At 57.0% G+C, this 22,233-nt stretch overlaps 3 protein-coding genes across 11 annotated transcripts in view; all 3 read right to left on the bottom strand.

Moving 5' to 3' along the window:
• Window positions 1-282: 282 nt before the first annotated feature.
• DOK3 (docking protein 3) lies at window positions 283-4,742 on the bottom strand. Its single transcript, XM_082621680.1, has 5 exons — window positions 4,628-4,742; window positions 3,366-3,671; window positions 1,573-1,672; window positions 1,290-1,462; window positions 283-1,191 (listed from the first exon to the last, which is right to left on the bottom strand). The coding sequence occupies exons 1-5, from the start codon at window positions 4,697-4,699 to the stop codon at window positions 493-495; spliced, it is 1,350 nt and encodes a 449-aa protein (XP_082477806.1). The 5' UTR covers window positions 4,700-4,742; the 3' UTR covers window positions 283-492.
• Window positions 4,743-6,706: 1,964 nt separating this feature from the next.
• DDX41 (DEAD-box helicase 41) lies at window positions 6,707-12,025 on the bottom strand. Its single transcript, XM_082622081.1, has 17 exons — window positions 11,983-12,025; window positions 11,785-11,895; window positions 11,349-11,508; window positions 11,194-11,268; window positions 11,005-11,065; window positions 10,743-10,879; window positions 10,235-10,307; window positions 9,979-10,132; window positions 9,765-9,901; window positions 8,762-8,924; window positions 8,469-8,600; window positions 8,119-8,190; window positions 7,918-8,014; window positions 7,629-7,778; window positions 7,473-7,544; window positions 7,246-7,356; window positions 6,707-7,066 (listed from the first exon to the last, which is right to left on the bottom strand). The coding sequence occupies exons 1-17, from the start codon at window positions 12,007-12,009 to the stop codon at window positions 6,930-6,932; spliced, it is 1,869 nt and encodes a 622-aa protein (XP_082478207.1). The 5' UTR covers window positions 12,010-12,025; the 3' UTR covers window positions 6,707-6,929.
• Window positions 12,026-14,519: 2,494 nt separating this feature from the next.
• FAM193B (family with sequence similarity 193 member B) overlaps window positions 14,520-22,233 on the bottom strand; it is a 32,232-nt gene continuing 24,518 nt past the window's right edge. For all 9 annotated transcript variants that reach the window (XM_082621801.1, XM_082621800.1, XM_082621802.1 and 6 more), the window contains 4 exons: window positions 17,919-18,942; window positions 17,694-17,769; window positions 16,729-16,826; window positions 14,520-14,897 (listed from right to left, as the gene is read on the bottom strand). In XM_082621801.1, the coding sequence (XP_082477927.1) occupies window positions 16,730-16,826; window positions 17,694-17,769; window positions 17,919-18,942 (1,197 nt within the window). In that variant the 3' untranslated portion in view covers window positions 14,520-14,897; window position 16,729. The remainder of the gene's footprint in view (window positions 14,898-16,728; window positions 16,827-17,693; window positions 17,770-17,918; window positions 18,943-22,233) is intronic.

The raw sequence follows: 22,233 nt of genomic DNA, 5'->3' as shown, positions 1-22,233 counted from the left end.
GCCTTATTTCTCCCTCTGCCCTACTGTCGGAGTTATTTCGGCTGAACAGGACCACGTGGAGCCATAATTATTTGCATCTCACCCTCCTGCTCCAGGAGACTTGAGCCTACTGGTGGCAGAGGTCAGGTCCAGGCCACGTGTGTCCCTGGAACCCAGCACAGGGCACTGATGTTTGCTGCAATGCCTGTGTTTGAGGGTCTGTGTGGACCCGGGCAAGCCACTGCAAGAAACCATAGGGAGGAGGTATGGACTGTGGGCCACAAGGTGGGACGGAGAGGAGAACTAAAAGGCTTTATTACCAGCAAATCTGTACACTATACACTGGGGGCCGGCAGGGCACCTGAGGGGTCCTCCCCAGGCCGTCTGCCTTGTCCCTTCAGGCTAGAGTGAGTGTGGGGGTGTGTCTGCAGATGTCCATTGTTTCCCCGCCCTCTTGTCCCAGGGAGAGCGCCTTCCTCTCCTCCGGCCTCCTCCGGCCGCCACGATACTCGGTCAGGGCCTGTCGCAGGGAGCCGGGCCCTTCCTGCGCTCACGGCTCAGCAGCGTCACCAGCTTGGCCTTGAAGCCCAAGTGGGCGCCGGCGCGGGCGGAGCCCTCGGCCTCGTCGCCGTCGTCGGCCAGCTCCAGCTCCAGCAGCCGCCGGTACTGGGCCTCCAGGCTGCTGTCATGGGCCGCGCCGGGCCAGCCCAGGTCCTGGCTATTGTGGTAGATGGGGCTGGCCAGGGGGCTGCGGCCGCCCGGGCCCTCCTGCTCCGGACAGCCGGCGTCGGGCGCGGGGCCGGCGTCCAGCACGCACAGGTTCTCGTACAGGTGCTCGGCGGCGTCCGGAGGCCGGCTGGCCCGCTTGCACACGGACGCGTAGAGCGCGGACGCCGGCTCGTCCGGGGCTGCGGGGCCCAGCAGAGGGGGCAGGCTCTGGGGCCCGGGCTCGGCCGCGCGCGCCCTCCGGGAGCCGGGCGCCTCGGGTCCCGGGGGCACCTCCCGCAGCTCCCCCGGAGGCTCCAGCGAGGGCAGGGAGGTGGCCCGCGGCAGCGGGCAGGGCTGGGGCCCCGCCCACTCTGGGAGCCGCTCCCGCTGGCGGGCGATGGCGGCGGCTACGGCCCCGCATAGGTCTTGGGAGCGGGGGCTGATGAAGGCGAAGAGGCCCTCGCCCGAGTCGCAGCGGCGGCCGGCTTCAAAGGAGAACACGCCCTGGGCACGGGCGGTACGGGGAGTCAGCGGCTGAGGGGCCGCCCGCCAAGCGCTACCCTTCCCTGTGGGACCAGTGGGGCGGCCGCCCAGCACCTCACCTTGTGGGAGCCGAACTTGCGCAGGAAGCGGTAGGGCCAGGTGTAGAGCGCCTGGGGGCTGGCGGGCTCGTTCAGCTGGATGGAGTCCTGGCCCAGCAGCAGGAGGTAGGGCCCCTTCAGCTGGCAGCGGGTGGCTGCCTCCGTCCTCTGTACCACCACTGGAAACTCGCCCACTGCAGGCACGGCGCCGTGAGGGCCACAGGCACAGCCCCCGGGGGTCCCGGAAAGATCCCAGCCCTGTTTGTGCTAGGGCTGAGGCTGCCCCTGTACCTCCCCGACTCACCTTCCTGCCAGGAGGAGTAGATGGAGTTCTCCTCCATCTGGACCAGGCCCCTCTTGGGAGCCTCTGCCTCCCCTGATCCTTGGGAGCTCTCCCCTGTGCCCTGGGGAATGGGACAAGGTCAGAGGTTACTGTTCCATCCACTCCTCTTCCCACATCCTTTCTCTGGGGTTCATGACAAGCAAGGGCACCCAGAGACCTGAGTGCCAGTCCCAGTTCGGCCCCTGACACACTGCAAGACCCGGGACACCCCTCTGAGCCTATTTCCCCACCTGCAATCCCCACCGGCTCCCCCTTGAGGGTGCTGAGTGCTGTAAAGCAGAGGGCACAAACGAGGCTGTCCTCCATTGCCCTTGAGGTTGGCCAGCGACTGGGCCGGCCTGTGTGTGTCCCTGACAGCTTGGAGCAGTAAAGGGGTGGGAGCTTCAAGGGTGGGACCCACGAGTGAATGGCCACTTGTTCCTCCCATCTCTGACCTCTTTCCCCATCTCCCACCATGTCCTTTGGGCTCCGACCCTGTGCTCTCCATCATGACCACCTTGGCCCATGGTACCATGGCCAGGGTCAAATGCAATGGCTTTCCACTGGTCTCCTTGCTCCTGTTTATTTCCTTTTTTTTTTTTTTAATCATAAGAACTGTGGTAAAATATACAACATAAAATTTACCATTTTAACCATTTTAAAGTATATGATTCAGAACTTTTTCATCACTCCAGATGGAAGCCCCATACCCATTAACTGTCACTTCCCATTCCCCCCCTCCCCACTCCCTGGCAACCCCTAAACTGCTTTCTGTCACTATGGATTTGTCTCTTCTGTATTTCACGTTAATGGAATCATACAATGTGTGGCCCTTAGTGTCTAGCTTCTCTGACTTAGCATGTTTTCAAGGTCCATCCATGTTGTAGCATGTATCAGTGCTTCGTCCCTTTTTATGGCCAAGTAATGTTCTGTTGCATGGATAGACTGCATTTGGTTTATCCATTCATCAGTTGATGGACATTTGCGTCGTTTGCATCTTTGGGCTATTGTGAACAATGCTGCTCTAAAGATTCTCGTACAAGTTTTGTTTTAACACCTGTTTCAGTTCTCTTGGGTATACACCTAGGAGGAGAATTGCTGGGTCATATGTTAACTCTATGTTTAGTTTTTGAGGAACTGCCACTCATTTCCTTTTGGTCCATCACGGACCCTGTAAAGCTTTAAAACTCTCAGCTTCTGTGTCCAACTCCCCAAAGGCTTCTCCTCGCACTCAGAATAAAATCCCAAACTCCACATGTGGCCCAAGGCAGTTTCAGCTGGCTCCCACCAGACTCTCCACTGTTGCCTCTTCCTGGGCCCCCTCTCACTCCTTACCTTCCAGCCACACTGGCCTTTCTGCTGCTTGAACATCAAGCTTTCCCCTGCCTCAGGGCCCTTGCCCATGCTGCTCCCTTAGTTCAGGGGACTCCTCAGACCTGTGTTTAGGACACTCTTTCCTCAGATCTTTGCCTGGTGGGTTATTTTGCCTCAAGGATTCAGGCGCACTCTCCTCTCCTGAGAAGCCTTCCTGAACCATCCTGTCTAACATCCCCCTACTCACTCCTGGTCCCACCCAGCCTCTCATTTTCTCCATAGCATGCAAGGCCATCTGAGATTTGTTCTGTGGGCTTCTGGGCTGTTTCCCAGGCTTCTAGGTGCTTGGCAGGTGCTTGCTGAGTGATGACATGTGAATGAGCGTGGAGATGAACAAGGTGTAAGTGAACGGGTCTCCCTGGCTGGCCCCTGGATGCCTTACCCACCCATCCTGTGCTCACCGGGAAGGCCAGCTGGCAAATGGGGCCCATCCAAGACTGGCGGTGCTGTGCGGCCAGCAGGTGGCTTCGCTCCGTCGTGGTGAGCAGGAAGGCACCAGTGTCCCGCGGGCAGCTCTCACCGTCAGCCGGCAGCACGGATACGCAGTCAGCCAGGCGGATGACCCGCCGCTCTCCTCGCCGGCCAGGCCCCACAGACCTGTCACCTGCTGGCCCCAGGCCACCATCCCGGACCTCCCAGCTCTCTAGCCGTGCCACGCCTGATGGGCCTCCTGCATACAGTAGACCCCATACCTTCCGCCAGGACTTCTGCAGGAGATGAAGATGGGGGAGATGACCCTCGGGTGGCAGTTCTCCCTGCAGCTCAGCCCAGCACAAGCCACTTAGCAAACGCTCCTGGCCACCCAGGCTGGCCTCTGCCTCGCAGCTCTTCAGGCCACAGAGGATGCCTTGCCAGAGCCGGCCTGGCAGCAGGAAGCGTCTGTGCTTGGGGTCCGTCAGCCCTAGCTTCAAATCCACCCCACGCGTTCCTAACTGTGACCCCCCCATAAGCACTAGGATCCTCATCTCTCAAAAGGTTATGAGAACACGGGGTTGGGTATTCTACTGGGCAATGTCTGTAAAGTATCGAGTGGCCAGAGCAGACCACCTGACACTACTGCTTTGTTGGTGCACCCACCCCCTGTAAAGAAAAGGTCAACTGGGCCACGGGACAAGGGCTGGGGCAGGAGGGAGGCCTCAGTCTCATGATGGCAAGGAAGGAAACATGCAAATAGCGTCAAGCAAAGGAAACAGACGGTTTATCTGCCTTGGCAGCAGCTGCAGCTGAGCTGTGGGTGTGCAGGGCCTGCTACTCCAGGACAGGGCCGGGAGGAGCTGAGCCCGCTTCTGCAGGATGGAGCTCCACTTTGGGGGGCTCCTCCAGCTCAGCCTCCAGCCCTCTCGAGGGGCCACAGTGTCACTAGGAGGTGGGATGGAAGGCTGTTGGATTAACCCGCCTCTCAGCTCTGCCCTGCCCCAAGGGTTCCATTCTTGGCTCCCCGCTCTTGGCTTCCCATCTGTAAATGAGGAAGGGTCTCGGCAAAGCCCACTCGGCCCAACCCGCTCAGGCTGAGAATGGGGCTCAGTTCCCCTTCCCCACACCTGGGTTGGATTCCCCACTTGGACCCCTACCCCCATTCTCCCAGGTTCTGGTGGGCTGTCCAAGGCTGGGGCAGAGGCCCACCACCTGTCCTAGGCAGCTACCTGGCAGCCAGGGTCCCCACCTTGCCAAACTTGATGTGCTGCTGGTAGAGGATGCCGTCCTTGATGGGTGTCTCCAGAGGCTCCATGGCCATGGCCGCCGCTCCGAGGGCCTGAGGAGACTGGCGACGGGCTGGAGGGGAACTCCTCACACTTCCCCTTCTGGCCACTTCCCCCTCCCTCTGTCCAGAGAGGCAGCTGCAGGGTTGGGGGAGGGGAGCCCCGTCTTCGGAAAAGGAGCTAGGATGGGGGTAAGGGCATCACGTATTTCTTCCTTGGGGTTCCAGCTCGCCCAAGGTACCCACTAGTGCCAGGCAGGGGCCTTGGACCCCCTGAGGGCAGATGACCCGTGCCTGCCTGGGTCAGCTGGGTGTGAGCCTCTGACCACAGGCCGGCTCCCGAATCAGGAGCTCTGACCCCTCCCCCATCCTGGGGCAGTTGTGTACCCTGGGGCCTGCCATTCTCACAGCCTGGTCCCTGCCCCAGGACCTTTCTCTAGCCAGACTGGCAAATTCCTTGCTTCCCCCCCTTGGAGTCCTGGTTGGTCTGCTTGTCTTTATTCTGGAAATAGTTCTAATGTTCACTTGCTCCTCTCCATCTTCACAGCCCCTATCCATTGCCAGCTTTGGCATCTCCCCTTTGAACCACGTCCCCACCTGGGCCCACCAGGCCCTCTCTGCTAACCCCAAACCAACCTGTCTCTCCCCTCCCTAAACGCTTCCTGGCTCCCAGTGCCCTGAGGTCTAGCTTGGACTCCTTGGCCCAGCATTCAGGGTGCTGGGTACTCTGGCCTCCACCTCCCCCAGCCTGGCCCCTTCAGGGCACCTCTCACCGTGCTGCTCAGGGCTCTGGGACTTCTTCCTCCGGGAGGCCTCCCCAGACCATCCCACGCTGTCTGACAGCACAAAGGCCCCAGCCCTCATGGCACGGCCCCAGCCACGTGAGCGTGGGTGGCACGCCCCCAGCGGGTTCCCTGGAGAGCTCACAGGCTTTTTAAGCTTTGCTTCTTGCTGGAGTCCTGTTTCAGTCTCGTCTTCCTGGAGGCCAGTATGGGAGCTCTGCATATGAATCTGAATCCTGGGGACAGCCTCATTTCATTTATTCAGTGCCACCTCTGGGAAGGAATGTGTAAACAGGCTGAATACTGTTTGGGGGTCACACGTGGGGTGTGTAGCTTCTCGGGCAGGAAATCTTTTCCAAGGGCCTCATTCACCTGGCTTTGTGCCCACTGTGGCCCAAGCAGCTCTGAGCTCCGGCAGCCTCAGACACCATGTCCTTTGCGTTCTCATTGCCATTTCAGCGATGAGGAAATCAAGGCTCAGAAACATTAAGTAACTTGCCCTAGGCCACACACCAACTGACAAACATGGCTTGAGCAACTGCTGTCCTGCTGGGATAAGCACGTGGCCTTGCACATGAAGTGCCTGGACAGAGGAGCTATCACCAATGCTTTTTCTGTCTACCCCTTGCAAGATGTTGAAATCCTGGCCCATTTGCCAGCAGTCCCGTGACCGCCACCCACATTTATTCATGGCTGATCTGTCTGTCCCACTCACCCGTGAACTCCTCAGAGGGCATCTGCCTGGCTCATTTGTGTCCTGAGCCCAGCAGATACCTGGGCACAGAGCTGGGTCAGTGGGTGCTTGTGGCCTGAGTGGCAGTCCTGTGGCATCTGCTGCCCCCCTGGCAAACAGAGCACAGGGTTCCCTACTGGGAGCCTGTGTGGGCAAGGGGCCTGAGGCAGGAAGTCTCCTCCTAAAGGGCCTTAGGAGAAGCCCCAGGACCTTTACACAGTGACAGGAAGAGGGAGGCTGGGGCAGGGCTGGAGATTATAACAGCCAACCAGAAAGACCAGCAGACCCAACCAACCATTTCCCCTTGGTCCATCGATGTCCTTCTCTGAGTCATAGATCCAGGTAGACTAGAGGAAATACCCTAAGCCCCCAGAGGGGAACCCGGGTAGGCAGCTCCTTCCATAACTGAGTGCCAGCAGGTGTGGCAGTAGTGGGGGGAGATGCCAAGGCCCTACCTGAGGGGCTCTGGAGGTCAGAGGGTGAGGCCTGCCCAGGAAGCACGGGGCAGAGAAGGCAAAACACAGAGGCTGAGACCAAAAAGGCTGGTGTTTTAATGGCAGCTGGGGTGAAGAGGAGCAAAAATAGTAATCCTGGGGGGCACAGGGAACAGGCAGCCAGGTCCAGCCTGGCCCAACCCAGGCCAGCTGGGCTGAGGATGCTGGCTTCTTGCCCACGGGGCAGGGGTGTGTGGGAGGTGGCTGGAGCCCCAGGGACGGAGGCCCCTTGGAGAGAAAGAAGGATGACAGCCAGCTCAGAAGTCCATGGAGCTGTGGGCCAGGTAGTCCTTGCGGCCGATGTTGCTAACCTGCTTCGTCTGCATAGCCTCGAGTTTGGGGCAGTCGGTGATCCGATGGCCCAGGCCCCCACAGAAGGCACAGCCACGCTCTCCTGGGGGAACGGGGTAGCGGTGGGTGGGGGAGGAGGGTCAGCATGGTGATGGGGCCAGGCTCTGTGCCCCAGGCCCTGGGCCCCCATCAGACCCCCAGACCGCTGAGGGGCAGAATGGACTTGCTCTGTGGTGTTCCCGTCATGCCCCCACTGGACTAGTGTCCCCCACCCCGTGTCACCTCCAATGTCCAGCATGGACTCGTCCCCGCAGTGCAGTACTTGAAGCACGGGTGGAACCTTCTGCTTGGCCTCCAGCAGCAGGGCTTTGAGATCCATCAGCACCGACTCATCTGTGGGGGTAGCGGGGAACCATCAGGTCCAGTCCTGGGCACTGTAGCCAGGACCAGGCTGGCCACAGGTGGAGGACCCGGGGGACAGCCAAAGGTGGCCCGGGTGGCAGACTCACCACAGGCCTTGTTGATGAAGGTGGTGGCAATGCCTGTGTTTCCTGAGCGCCCAGTGCGGCCGATACGGTGCACTGCAGAGGGAGGGAAGAGAGCATCTGGCCCACTGCCCAGGGGCTGGGGCCTAGGCCGCAACCCCAGCCCCCCAAACAGCCCACCATAGTTCTCGATCTCCTCAGGCATGTCATAATTGATGACGTGCTGGATGGCAGGGAAGTCCAAGCCCTTGGAGGCTACGTCTGTGGCCACTAGGACATCCTTCTTGCCCTCCCGGAATGCCTCGATGGCCTTGGTCCGTTCCTCTTGGTCTGGGAAGGGTCAGGCAGGAGCTATTAGAGCGACAGCAGGAGTCTGGGGAGTAGTGGCAGGCCGGCCAGGTAGGGGAAGGGATAAGATGAGGGGCTGCTATGGCAGCGGGGTCCATGCCTATGCACGTGCCACGCTAACCTTTGCCCCCATGGATGGCCACAGCCTCGACCCCCTTGAGGAGCAGGTACTCATGGATGGCGTCCACATCTGCTTTCTTCTCCGCAAAGATGAGTACCTGTCCAGGAAAGCCAACTCCAGTCACAGGGGCCGACTCCTGGGCGCCCCCACAACCTTCCGCCAGCATGCGGCCCCTGGGCTAGCCTGGCTGGAAGCACTCACGGGCGGCGGTGTCTTCTGCAGGCACTCAAGCAGGTACACCATCTTGGCTTCCTCCTTCACATATTCCACTTCCTGCCACCACCAGGATCAGGTTAGGTGGTCCTGAGAACAGGCTCACCAGCCATGGCCCTGCTACAGAGGATGGGCCCCCAGTCCCGGCTAGGAGGTGACCAGAGAGCCTCTTGCCAAGGGCTGGGTACCATGAGAAGGCTTCCTGCTAAGGGCCATGGCTGTGAATGAAACCCCTAGCGCCCACAAGGTGGCCCCCCCACCCGGCTCCGATCAGCTAAGGGAGCCTCGTCAGATCCAGCCCTCACAAGTGAGACTGCCCATCAGGAATGTTTGCCCACCTGGATGACATCCAGGCTGGCAGCCCCGGCACGCCCCACATTGATCGTGACAGGCTTTACCAGGGCACTCTTGGCAAAGTTCTGAATCTTCTTAGGCATGGTGGCACTGAAGAGTAGGGTCTGTCGCTGGCCCTGAGGAAGAAGAGGGCTGGGGCTGAGGGCACGTGGGGGCTGGGGAGCCTGAGGGGCTGGGACAGTGGGTGGGGAGCACAGGGCCTTAGGGCCCTCCAGAGTTGAATGTGGTGTGTAGGGGGAAGGTGGCAGGAGCGTCCCGGCCAGGTGGGGAAGGGCACCTTGAAGTAGGAGAAGATGGTACGGATGTCACCCTCGAAACCCATGTCGATCATGCGGTCAGCCTCGTCCAGGGCCAAGTAACGACAGATATCCAGGCTGACCATCTTCTTCTGCAGCAGATCCATGAGGCGCCCAGGGGTGGCCACCATCATGTGCACACCACTGGGGACCAAGGAGGGACACTGACGGCAGGGCCACCTGCTAAGCCCTACCTAGAGGCCGGCACTCCACCTTGTTCCACCCTCCGGCCTCTTTCCTACCTCTCCTCACCTGACCCGCCTTGTCACTGCCACCACCTTGCTCTACGGACGGCACAAGGCTCCCCTGGAGAGCGCTGCAACCTTCTCGACCACCACTCCGTTCCACAGCTCTACCCGAGCCACGTGGTCACCTCGGCCCCACACACCCTTCCCCCAGGTCACTCCCCTTGCCCCCAGGAGGACGATCCTGAATCTTCAGATAGGCCTCAGCCTGTGCTCCCACAGCTCCCTTTGTAGGCCTCAAAGGCTCACTTTCGTGGTACGATGAATTCATCTTTTCCATGTCTGCATCCTCCCTGACTAGCAATGCCTATGAAACAGGAACTGGGTTTGGCCTGTCTGTAACCCTGGACATCTAGTGATGTCTGTTGGGAACTGCACTGTGTGGAAAGCGCACAGGTCCAGCCATGCCCCAGAGCCTTAGCCTCCTTGATGGGTCACACTAAACAACCCTGACCTTCCTGGACACCCCAGGGCTGCCACCTCTGTGCCTTCTGCCTGGAATGCCCCGACTCCTTGACCTCCCAGATGCCCCCGGTCCATCTGCTGTGTTCCCACAGTACCTCACCACATCCCTCTGTCCCACCCCAACCAACCTCCCTGTTAGACTGGGGGCTCATTGAGGGCTGGGCCCATGGGAGGCCTCTGCAAGGATCTGTCGAGTGGCTAAAGCAAAGGGTCCTTTAGCTTGTCTAGGTAGGGGCTTTGGGGAAGCCCTTGGGGTGGGGGTGCCTATACTCACTGTCGGATGGTCTCCATCTGCTCTTTGACGGACATGCCCCCGATGCAGAGAGCACAGCGCAGGAGTGGCGAGCTGTCCTCCTGCAGCAGGCGGCAGTAATACTCCAGGATGCCGTGGGTCTGCCGGGCCAGCTCCCGCTGCAGGTACAGGGGCAGTGGCTGGCACCAGAAGGTGGACCCATCTGCGCCCTGCCCTCCAGGCCAGCCTATCTTACCGAGGGGCAGATAATGAGTCCATAGGGCCCTTCACGCTTAGAGAAAGGTAACCTCTTCTCTTGCTCCAGGCAGAACATGATGACCGGCAAAGTGAACACCAGTGTCTTGCCTGAACCCGTGAAGGCTATGCCTATCATGTCACGGCCAGATAGACTGGTGAGAGAAGAGAGGCCTGAGGGTCAGGTTCAGTGGAATACAGGGACTGCTTCTCATCTAGCAACCACTCCTCCCCAGGGCCGCCAGGTTCACACTCACATGGTGGGAATTCCCTGGATCTGAATGGGTGTTGGGTGGTGGATGCCCTTCTTCTTCAGGCCTCTCAGGATGGCTACAGAAAACAACACTGGCATCATCCTTGTGTCTCATAGGTACTTCAACAAGCCCCCAAAGCCTATAAAGTTGGCACTAAGTCCTTCAGGCTACAAATGATGAAACTAAGACCCAGGAAAAAAAAAAAAAAGAAAGAAAAACAAACACACAGACTTGTCCAAGGCCTCTAGGTTAAGCAGAGGCAGGATTCACACCCAGGTCTGTTTAAGGCCGTCATCACTTGCCCACCAAAGCTCCCTAATGACAGAAATTGGTAAATATGAACAGTTGCAACAACTGAAAAAGGAGCATAAAGACAAATCTCTCCTTCTCAAATCCCTCATCCCCACTGATTAGACCCAATGCTGCAGTTGCTGGGCTTGGTGGGGGCTAGGCCGCAACCTCGCAGATGTTTCCCTATCAAAATGTGGTGTTGCTCCCAGCTCCCAGGCACCTGCAGGAAATTTCATTTCCTTGAAGCTTTTGATGGGTGGCGGGATACCATCTCCTTCCACCAAGATGTGGTACTTCTTCCGTACACGCTCATGCCGCTCTTCAGACATGCTCAGGACGTAACGGGGTGGTGTCCAACTGTGGGTGGGTGGCAAGAGTCAAGAGAGCCCCTGGACACAGCTGGCTTTGGGGTGTTCCCGCCAGTCTCCACCACATACTGTCTGAAGTAAGAGTGACTGATTTTCCAGACTGGAAAAACATACCTAGTTTTGATTGGATCGTCATATGTGATTCCCTTAGCCATCTCCTTCACTGACATCAAGGCTGAGGAAACAGATGTGGCTCAGGGCTGGCTCCTGCTTCCCAGAGGCCAGGCCCTTTGAAATATAACATGCCTAGGACTGGGGGAGGAGGCTCAATTCACCTCCTCTCTGCCCTAGCTACAGCCATACCTCGACCCTCAGCCACACTCTCCAGGATCTTCTCCTCTTCCTTCAGCTGCTTCTCTTTGGCAGACTCCTTGCGGGCTGACCAAACAAGCAGAAGGTGTCAGAGAGACACCAAAGCAGTGCACCAAGCTGAGCCTCCCGCCTGCTGCCCAGCCCACCTTCAGCCTTCTCTTTGAGGTGCTGGTGCTGATCCAGGAGGCTGACGTTGGACTGAGGGCCCAACGGGATGTCGTCCTCATCTCCCCGGGGCTCGCTGCCGCTGTCCTGCTGCTCCTCTTCCGCAGCTCCCTTGCGCCTTCGCTGCAGCAGCTTCTGGAGCTGAGGTTCCACCAGCGCCCCTCAGAGCCGAGCCCAACGCACAGTGGGGCATCGGGCCCAGGGGCCTGCGTCAGGATCCTGGCTTTTGGGAGAGGGTCCCGTGCCCTGAGGCGCACAGCTGCCCCACCCCTCAGATCAGGTCGCCAGTTCCTCGTTTGCCTGGGGACCACGCTCCCGTGTACTGACACCTCACTCCGCGGACCGGGGGCCACCCCCCATTCCACCGCCAAACCCCCATCTCCTGCCCTCGTTCCACCCTCGAGCCGGGGCCCTCACCAGCAGTTGCCGGCGCTGTCGCAACGGCACGTACGGCACGTAGTCCTCGTCGTCCTCATCGTCTGCCTCGGAGCGGCTTCCTGTGGCAGTCGCCTCGTCGCTGCGAGCCCGCTGCAGATACACACGAGTCAGACCCGGACCCCCTACCCCTCCTTCACGATCGCTCGCCACCCGCGCAGACCCCCGCCTGGCTCCCACCTTCCGCTCGGGTTCCGATTCCTCCATCCTTTGCTGCACGCATGCGCACCGCGGTAAAAAACCCCGCCTCGCCTATGATGAGATCCAATCAGATGTGAAGAAGCGGACGTCGGCGCCTAGCAACGACCTCTAAGTGCCGGGTCGCGCAGAGGGACAAATTTTCTCCTGAGCCCCTGTCTTGCGGTGTGGCGTCGCCAGGGCTGAGGGCGAAAGCGTCAGGCAAGGCATTGTGGGACGCTGGAGGATTTGGAGCACGCGCTGAAGGCACAAACCGAGGCGGGTTGGGTCGTGGGGACCGCTGATCCCGAAGACGGCGGTGTGCTGAGTCCCCAGCCTCGCCCAGGGCGTGACGTCACCCGGCACGCCCCCGCCGGCGGACACTGCGCCCTCTCGTGGCCGGGGAGCTGTGGGTCCCAGCCAGCTGGCATCTCGCCCCGCTCTCTATCCCGCCCCCATTAACCGGCGCGGGCCAAGGAGGGCAGGGCGGGGCTTGCAGAAAAAGTGACTCAACGCACGCTGCCGCTCTGACTGGTGTTCTCATCTGTGTGAGACACCTATGTTCAGAGTGGTGAGGGATAAACAAAATGACGGTGGGTTTTAACTGAGGGTCTGTATATGTATGTAAACGATTATTAATGTAAATGCTGTAATAGAGCTGAGAGAGTGACTGGGGAACCAGAGAAGGCTTCGAGGAGACCTGGATCTGAAGTTACAAGGAAGTGTGGAACCTCAGAGCTGGGAGTGCAAGAGAGGGACAGGCTTCCTGATAGAGGGTCTAGCAGGAGTGAAGTTCTGGCCATGTGCAAGTTCCCAGGGAACAAAGTGATCACGTGGCCCGTGTGGGGTTGGGTAGTCAGAGCTAAGGCTTTAAGGTAGACCCAGAGCATGCAGGGCCGAGACTGTCAGGGTGATTTCAACTTCACTGGGAACTTTTAAAGAGGAGTGATGGGTCAGTGCTGTTTTCTTTCTTCATGTATTAAATATGAGTATGTGCTGGGCGTTGTGCGTAGTGTCGAAGCAGGTAAACGATGAACAAGACACAAACCAGGATTGTGAGGACCTTACAGATTAGGTGAGGAGACAAACATAGATAACTGGTCTTGAGATTAAGAAACCTCCTCTAAGACACAAAAGGTACCACTTTTGGAATTAGCATAAACGCAGGGCAAACTTGATTCTCACAGTAAAAGTAGCTTCTCAGTTGAAAGAAAGGGATGTGAAAGTTAAGGTGGAATTCATGAACAAAGTGTTAACTGAGAGGGAAACAAGTGAGCAAGTCAGAAGCCCCGAGGGTGCCAGGCCTAGCTGGAGACTGAGGTCATCAGGTGTGGAGAGAGTGTGCCAGAGGCAGGGGCCGGGCTCAATGCTATTCTCAAAAGTCTTTCTCTGTAGGTAAAGCGGCTGCTTGATCAGAACTGCAACTTTGAAATGATGAAGCAGAATTTTAGATAGTTGTGACAATTCAATTGCAGTGCAGGAGCCTAGTGTAAGAGCTGAAGGGAGAGAGGAGCACAGGTAATAAAAATACACAGAAAAGTTTCACAGAAGTGTCCACACTTCCTTGGGGATTGGCCAAGGGACCAGGAACTGTGAGCCCATGGTCAATGCTGTTTCACCTCTTTGGAAGAGGAAGCTTGTACTGCCAACCCAGTGTGTGTGTGTGTGTGTGTGTGTGTGTGTGTGTGTATGTGTGGGGGGGTGTTCAACCTGGGAGGAAGGAGGGAGTGGTTTCCAATCCTGCTCCCAACACTCCACAAAGGGCTCTTAGTGACTGCGTGGCCACTACCACTGTCGCTCCGCACACTGAGCTCAAGCTAAGAGTTGGTTATAGTAGGAAAATGACATTGGAGGTGAGGATTCGGGACAAAAGTGTGTGTGAGGCATTTCTAGCAAACTATTATATTAAAATCTGAATTCACAAACCAGATCCACGGTGGGGAAGGGGGGATGAGATAGTTCATTACTCTCTTAACTCTCAACTACTTAGGCTACACGTCCATTCCCATTGTAAAGTCAAATCCAATTTATAAAAACTCCATTTACCACCAACTACCCCTGACAACTCCAATCGTCCAGGCTATAGATGCACAGTTCACAAAGGCCTCAAGCCTTCCCCTTATACCTTCTCACATCAGCTGCACAGAGATCAAGTCGCACCCGTCCAACTCACCCATCTTGGAGGGAGGGAAACTGAGACAGTGTGGGGAAGGGGTTGCTCAGGGTTTCCATACCAGAGTCCTCCCAACGGGAGGAAATGGCACAGATGCTGCTGGCATACAGGCCTATGCTCTAATCCTAGTTGGCCAAACTGAACTCAGTAGAGTCACCTTCTTGTCTGAGCTTTAATTTCCGCATCTGTAAAATGGAATAACAGTCCCACTTAAGCATTGCTTCGAGAATTAAGCAGAAACGATGCCAACCTGTTGACAGGTAGCACATGCTCAAGAAGGTTAATGCCTAAGAAGGACTCCAATGCTTCTGAGTACATCCTTCACCCTCACTCCCCACCCGGACAAGCGAACAACCAACACACCAACTCTGTGTCCAAATGTTGCTTTATCTTTCGGCAGGAAAGATCTTCACAGTATCAAAAAGAATTGAAAAAACAAGTAAAACAAGAACAAAACACCAAACACCAAGAAAGCAGTGTTGGGCCAGCAGTACCATCAGCCCCCAAGCCCAAAGGCCAGCCCAGCCCCCGGGCTCTGAGTGTGGAGGCCGCGTAGCACCAGGAAGCGGTTCTGCAGAGGTCCTGAGGGGTCCCAGCACACACCGCATCTATTCAGCTCTTGGTTGGTCCGGGATGTCAGGGAGGGTCTTGGGCAGGTGGGTGGCGACGTGAAGGAAAAAGGTGTAGACCTTCAGCTGGCGGTCAGGGTCTCAGGACACCCTGAAGAAGCTTAATCTGGCAGGGGCTGAGAAAACAGAAGAGCATGGCCACATGGTGAGCAACGGCCCCCACCCTAGCCTCCCCATGCTGGCTCTGAGTCTCCACAGGTGCCCATGGAGGCAGGAATAGCTGCCTCCTATTTTTGTCCCCTGGGCTGAAAACACTGAACAGACTTTCTCGATCACCTCCAGCAGGGGGTGAAGGTTAAGTCACAGTTGGGGGACAGAGCCCCGGCCCCAGTGAACATCATCCTAAATCTCAAGGAATGTGGACAACACTCAAGGAGCCCACAACGCTCTGCTGTAGGCCAGGGTGGAGTAAGAGCCCAGATCTCTGGCACTGCGCTCCTGTTGACAGTGAAGAGGCCACCTATGCACTCAGACTCCTGCCTCAGGCTCCAGGTACATGGCCCGGGCTGGGTCCCGAGTCTGTGCCAGCACTGCTTTCTTACACACTTGGGGCTCACCATCACGCTATAAGGGTGGAGAAGGTCAGAGGAGAGCATTCACTGGAGGGGAGCATCCCCTGTCTTGAGAAAGAGATCAGCCAAGAGGGAGTGGGAGAAGATTATGGCTGGAAGAGGTTTCCTAGATGACAGGGGCACTGGGCTGTGGGAGGAGGTGTGACCCGTTTTCTCTCATGAAGGGCAACAGATGAAGGTGCCTGGGGTCCTTGTAGCTCCTGGTTCTTGTGGAAGTGGTGAAGAAAGGCAGGAGGGCAACCCAGCCCTAGCAGAAGCTCCTGGGGGCATGGATGTATCAGTCTGGCAAAGGATCAGGAAGCGCAGGCCCACAGAGCAGAGGGGATGAGGTGAGTCTGAGGACAGTCCTGACTCTGGGGTAGTACCAAGGTGCCATAGGGAGCCCAGCCCTGAAGGCTGCCCCTGGGAAGCTGAGGTCAGTGTCAAGGGTGGGGGGATCCTGACCCAAAACGGGACTCGGGGACTCAGCCCAGGGTCCAGGAAGTCTGTTTCCCTGGCACTGGAAAGAGGAGGAAGAGGACAGGTGAGGACATCCTCCTCGGGGGTCCCTGAGCTCAGCCCACTTGCCCCAGCTTCCTGTTGCCTTGAAGGCAGCTGTGTGGTTGCCAGCCAGAAAAGGCCTGACCCCAGGGACGCATCTTAGGGTGAACTATGGCACTGCACAGCCATTAAGCCCCAAGCCCAGGACCAAGGCCTGCCAGCCAGCCATCTCTTTTGCCCTTGGTTCCCAGCCCACCACTGCCTTCTCAGTTTTCAGCCTGGAACATCATCTGATATGTCAATATTTCAGACAAGAGGACCCTTGCAGATGACTGGGAGAGGAGGCCAGAGCCCAGGTGGGGGCCAGGCTCTTCTTCCAGGAGGCGGTTTCACTACCAATTTCCTCATGGAATCTGTCCTGTTTGGGGAAGAGGGCCCACCTATTCCTCTATGCCTAAATGACTTCCAAGGCCTTGGTCTAGCGTGGCTGCCCTGTCACTGTTCTCTTGGGGCTGGGTCCTTTTCACATGGCTTCAACTGGGAAGCACCTTGGTAGCCTGCATGGAGAAGCCAGGCCAGGCAAATGTGATTCAACCCTCAGGCTGATAATGTCAGGCATGGGGGCAGCCCTCTGAGGCCCACGGCCTCCTGGACACTTTGGGAGGCAGCTGGTGAGGGAAGTAGAGGCCTGGCAGTGATACCCCAGGAGATGGCAGGGCTGGAAGGGCCCTTCAGGAACACAAGCAGGAGGGCTCTCAGGAGAAGAGATGTGGCCGGCCGAGCACCTAATCCAACTCTCTATGCCCCAGAGCATGAGATGGCCTGGCAGGGGCACAAAAGGTGGCACAGCATAGGAAGAGGGAGTGCATGCAACACTTGAAGGGGGTCTCTATACCTCACTGAGCTGTGCTGGGAGTGGTTTTCTTGAGACTGAAGTTGGTCCAGTTCACGGCAACTTTCTGACGCGTTTGCTTTGCAGAATCCAAACAGAACCTGTTAGGTTCGGGAGATGCCAGAGAAGCACAATCAGAGGTTCCCTCCTCTCCCCACTGGACCCTCTTCTAGACCTGTGTATCACGGTCACTAAAGAAACCAGGTCAGCTCTGCACAACCCCTCTGGCTCCCAGGTGTTGGGGTCGAGCAGTATGGGGCTTCCTGGATGAGATGCCCACAGGCCCAGGGAACAATGTGTAAAGACAGTGACAATGCCTTAGGATACAGCCTCCCTCCTCACCCTGTATTTTACTCTAGCTATACTGAGACGCCTTCTGTTTCTTCAAGGATGATGTGTTTCTTCTGCCCTCAAACTCTTTTCATTTTACTTGGCCTACTCATTCCTATTCCTCAGGTTTCAGCCTGGTTACCGCTTTTTTTGGGAGGGCTGCCCTGGCCACCCCACCTCTCAGCTTGGCCATTCCTAGGCCCTAGCCCCATGCCCTTACTCCTCGGACAGCACTTATCACTGGATTGTATGTTTATGACTCTCTCTCCCCATCTAGATGGACTGTGTTTGATTTGCCTCTGCCCCCAAAACTCATCCCAGGCAGAGCAGAGGAAGTGCAGGTGAATAAAACTGGAGAAAGCCCTTGTTCTTGGGGCCTGACATGCCTCCTGCTCCCTGTCCCTTGCACCTTCCCAGATGACCTGTCCTGCCAAATCATCCTGGCTACCTGTGTCCCAGCAGATAGGCTGGTGGGAGACAGCCTGGAGGGGCTGGACAAGCTCTCCCTTCAAGGGCACATGGCTGAGGGTGAGGCCTTTCTGAGAGGCTTGAGTGTGTGTGTGTGTTGCGGGGGGGGGGGGGGAGGCGGCGGCCCTGGAGTCCACCGTGAGCGGGGAAGCAGGCAGCCTCATACCTACCTCTTGAAATACTCCACCTCCCGGTCAGTCTCATCCATCTCCACCCCATCCATGTCCTTGGGCAGGAACACATCGTCTAGGAAGACACAGCCAGGAGGGCTCAGTGCTCACAGCCAGGTGTCTGGGTCATGCTTTTGGGGCAATGCTGCTCACATGTGAGGACTGCCCTCCACCCCAAGGCCTGGCTGGGTGGGGGGTCAGCCACTCAGTTCCTGGTGCACTCACCCAAGGAGGAGGCTGACTTCTCCTGCTTGTTGCGGCTCCGGCGGCTGCGGGCCTTGCCCTGTGGCAAGCTCTGTGGCCTTGCTGGGCCTGGGGGCTGCACAGACTCCTGCTCCAGAGGCCGTGCCTTGGCTTCACCTGGCCAGTTTTGCCAGGAGCTACCCTTCTCCTTGTCAGCTCTGGGGCTGCTAGCCCAGCCTGGTCCTGGTTGGGTCCCCTGGCTCCCTTCTCCAGCCTCGATACAGCTGTCCACTCTGGGAGGCTCTGGGGCCTTGCTTGGCTGCTTGGGGCTGGGGGACTGGCCCTTGGCACTGGGAGTCTCAAGGCAGGCTGGGGACTGGGGAGCTGGCCTCACCTTGCTCTTCTTGACCTGACTACCCTGTCTCTTGCCCTTCCGTGGCTTGCCACCTGAGGCCACAGGCTCAGGCAGCTCCTGCTTGCAACCAGGGACCTCCTTTACACTTAGCTCCTCAGAGCTGGGGTTTCCTGGCTTGGGTGTCTTGACCCAGATCACCCGGGACAGGTTGGGCACGGTGTTGAGTCTCCTCACTAGCCCATTCTCAGGGATGATACCAGGAGGGGGGCCCCTCACCTCTGTCCATGGTGGGTGGAGACTTCTCATTTCTGCCCATGGTGGGGCTGGCTCGCCTGGAGCGTGTAACATATGGTTCTGAGGGGAGCCCAAAGTCAAAGGGGACAGGTCAAGGTTAATGTCAGGCCGTTGCTCTGAGGAGCCACTGAGGTTTGAGGGGGCTAGACTCTGAGGCTCTGGCTCTGCAGCCCCCTCTTTAGTGAAGCCATTGCTGTTCATGCTGAGCTCACACACACTGAAGCTGGCGCAGATGGAGTCCTTGACAGTGTTCTTGATCTCCTGTAGACGGCTGCTCAGAAAGCTGTTGACCCGATCCAGCTCCTGATCGGGCCACTCCAAGAGCCTCTCCCTGGCAGGCCTCAGCTCCCGGCTTCCAGAAACACTACGATTTGCCTGCTTTAGAGCTTCTGCTGCCAACTGGGCCTTCTCCTTTTCCTGCCAATACAAGAGGCAGTTTCCGCAGGGCCTTGGCAGCTGCCAGGCACAATGCGACACCTGACACGTCTGCCTCTGGCCCAGCTTTGCCACTAACTGGCTAGAGGCAGGGCCTGGCAATCCTGGCCTGCTCACCCTGCAGTAATGAGGATGAAATGCAGTCAGATAGGTACATGTCCTGGGAATGGAGGCAGTTATACCCACAGAGGGTAGGGTTTTTACATCTTGTTCATCCAGGGCCCCAGTATCAGTTCTAGGGCCTAAAAAGGCTAAGGTGGCTAGGACTCAAAAGGGATGGGATCTGCCTCCCAGGCATAAGCTTAAACAATTCACTCTCTTGCTGAGTCTCAGTGGACTCATCTGCAAAATGGGGACAATAATTCTGGAGTGAAGACCAACGTGGGGGTGCATTAAGGAAGATGGATGCTACAGAGGCATTCTCTCCAATTCTGCAGGTGGTAGGGGAAAAAAAGCCATGACATCAGGTAGGTCTTTCAAAAAGGAAGACGTGGGGCTGTGAGACTGCCATGGTAGATCAGACTGCTCTGGGTGGCTGGGAATGTGTGCACCCTCCTGATGTCGCATAAGGGAGGCTATTGGAGAGGGCCAAGTTCCCATAGGAAGGCCACTCACTGCTTAGTTGGCCTCAGGCAATCAAGGCCATGCCTAAAGCATGCCCGGTGGCATACAAGAGACAGCCATATGGGGCCCCCACAGCAAGATGTAAAAGCAGCCCCTTTGCCCAGGTGAGGACCAGGAGGCTAAGGAAGGCTGGACCCTGCCACTCAGCATTGACAAAGTCAGATCTGGAGAGCGAAAACAAGTCTGTGGGTTCTGAGTCAGCCCACCCCTCTGCCTAACCTAAAGGCACCAGCAGGCTAAGGAGGCCTCAGAGGGAGATGGGAGACAGTTGTCAAAAGCCAAAGAGGGGCTTCCCTGGTGGCACAGTGGTTGAGAGTCCGCCTGCCGATGCAGGGGACACGGGTTCGTGCCCCGGTCTGGGAAGATCCCACATGCCGTGGAGCAGCTGGGCCCGTGAGCCATGGCCGCTGAGCCTGTGCTCCACAACGGGAGAGGCCACAACAGTGAGAGGCCCGCGTACCCGGGGGCGGGGAAGCCAACGGGAACGAGGTGGTAGTGGTGTGCTAGGGGCCAGATGATTTCACCATTTCACCTATTTCCAGCTGATTTGGGAATGGAGAGGGAGAAACAGGATGAGTAAAGCGAGAAAAGAGGTCTTGCGACCACCTCAATGTCAACTTAAAAGGGTGACCCTGTGCCCCAGTGGGCATACATTTATTTATTCTCTCATCTTTTTAAAATACTAGCTCCACAGCTGACTAGGACCACAACTGTGGGACCTTGGACAAATCACTTATTCTCCCTGAACCTTAAAATCTCCATTTTCAAATTTGGGAGAAAAACTGCCAACCTCTATATGTCAGAGGGTCACTATGAGGACACCTGAGTGGGTGTGTGCCCCTTTGCCTGGGCACTAATAAGGCTGTGCCTTGGCAATGTGGTACTCAGGTGAGGAAGAGAAACAGTCTAGAGCAGCTGTGTGCCGTGGAGTTCCATGCTACAGAGCTCTGAGGCCATGGGGATGGACAAAGAACTGGAAGGCCCTTCACTCTGCTCCTCATCCGCACCAGGACAGCTTTGCTTTTATTTGTTAGGAATTGAGGTTCCATGGAAGATTTCAATTGCAGAAAAGAGTTGCTGCTCTACAAAAGACTGAAAACTACTGGTGTAGAGGGAGTGACGTGGGATCATGTATAATTTGGTAGTGAGAGAAGGAGAAAGCACAGAACCACTCGTTTTCTGCTATGTACCATGAGCCTGGTACTTCCCCATGTTGTCTCACTTAATCCTCACAACTGCCCTTGCTGTGTCATTATCCTCAATTAACAGATGAGGAAACTCGACTTTGGAAAGAATAAGGAACTGGCCCAAGATTACATGCTAATTAAGAGGCAGAGTCGGGAAAGCACACCCAGGGGTGACCTTCAGAAGTTCTTATGTTTTTCAATATCCTTTGACAATCATTTTTTGACTTGTGACTCTATGAGGCACTGGGAATTCAGCCATGTGTGAGACAGTCTCTGCTCACTGACTTGAATCTGTCAGGGGGAGACGGACATGCAAACAGGCTGTTTAATTCTGAGTGCCGGTGACAAGAGGTACAGGGAAAAAAGCACAGAGTGCTCTGGGAACCCAGACTGGGCCATCAGGAGGTGGTTGCCAGAGAAGGCAGTATCTCACTGAGCACTGAAGGGTGAACAGGATTATCTTGGGAAGTGTGAGACAAGCACTTTCTAGACAAAAGGAAATAGAAAGGCTGGGAAATGGGAACAGGCGAAATATTTAGGGAATGCAAACATTCAGAGGGACAGCTGGAGCACAGATTTCTTCTGGTGGCGGGGAGTGGGCAGGAAGGCGATAGGGGCAGACTGAGAGATGAAGCTGGAAAGCTAAGCAGGGGCTGGATCCTCAAGAGCCCTGCAGGCCATGCTTGAGCCTGGATTTGACCCTAAGGGCAATGTTCAGCCACTGAAGGCTTTTTAAGCAGTGGCAGTAGGGTGTGAGCTACTTGGGAGGCAGCACAGCCAGGACTTTTGGTTCCGGGCGGGGAGAGAGAATGAGATGAGTCATGAAATCAACATCAACAACCCCCACTGCTGCAGCAGCTACACTGACCAAGCGTTCACTCTGCCCAACCTTTCTGTGCATCACCCCATTTTATTCTCGCAAAAGCCTTGAATTAGGTTCTATGGTTATTCTCATTTTATGGAGGAAGAAACTGAGGCTTAGAAGTTAAGTGATTTGCCCAAGGTCATACAGCAAGTATGGCAGAGCCAGGTTTCAAACTGGGGTCCAATTCCAAGGCCCGCTGCTCTCCATCACCATGATGTAGTCCTCCCAGGATGACACCTGGGGTTCTGGTTCAGGCAACTGGGTGGATGGTAGTGCCATTAACTAGACAGACAACGGAGAAGGAAAAGCGGGCTCTTTGGACAAAGATGACAAGCTCAGTTTGGGATATGCTGAGTTTGGGTACCTGCGGGGGCCATGTGTGAGGAGGTGCCCAGCAGCAGTAGGAGATGTCACCATGAAGCGCAGGGAGGAAACAGGTGGACATAATGACCTGGGAGGCAACACTATCTAGATGGCTCTTTCCCAGGGACCTGTCCTCAAGGGGGAGGGCCAGGCAGAGGAAGAGGCGCTCACAAAGGAGACAGGACAGAGGGCAGAGAAGAAGTGAGAAATGTGGAGAATGTGGCCTTCCCATTG

The sequence above is a fragment of the Mesoplodon mirus genome, assembly GCF_964341445.2.
Source record: "Mesoplodon mirus genome assembly, chromosome: 5".
NCBI lineage: Eukaryota > Metazoa > Chordata > Mammalia > Artiodactyla > Ziphiidae > Mesoplodon > Mesoplodon mirus.
Note: the sequence above shows the minus strand (reverse complement) of the source record. Positions and strands in the feature narration are given on the sequence as shown.

What these genes read in the sequence shown, in the direction of transcription:
- DOK3 (XM_082621680.1), bottom strand. Translation starts at nt 4,699, where the DNA reads ATGGCCATGGAGCCTCTGGAGACACCCATCAAGGACGGCATCCTCTAC. An exon ending in AGCACATCAAGTTTGGCAAG is followed by an intron (nt 3,672 to 4,627) that starts GTGGGGACCCTG and finishes CATCTCCTGCAG; the next exon opens with AAGTCCTGGCGGAAGGTATG. An exon ending in TTTGCCAGCTGGCCTTCCCG is followed by an intron (nt 1,673 to 3,365) that starts GTGAGCACAGGA and finishes CCCATTCCCCAG; the next exon opens with GGCACAGGGGAGAGCTCCCA.
- DDX41 (XM_082622081.1), bottom strand. Translation starts at nt 12,009, where the DNA reads ATGGAGGAATCGGAACCCGAGCGGAAG. An exon ending in GACTCATTATCTGCCCCTCG is followed by an intron (nt 9,902 to 9,978) that starts GTAAGATAGGCT and finishes CTGTACCTGCAG; the next exon opens with CGGGAGCTGGCCCGGCAGAC. An exon ending in TGCAGAAGACACCGCCGCCC is followed by an intron (nt 8,015 to 8,118) that starts GTGAGTGCTTCC and finishes TTTCCTGGACAG; the next exon opens with GTACTCATCTTTGCGGAGAA.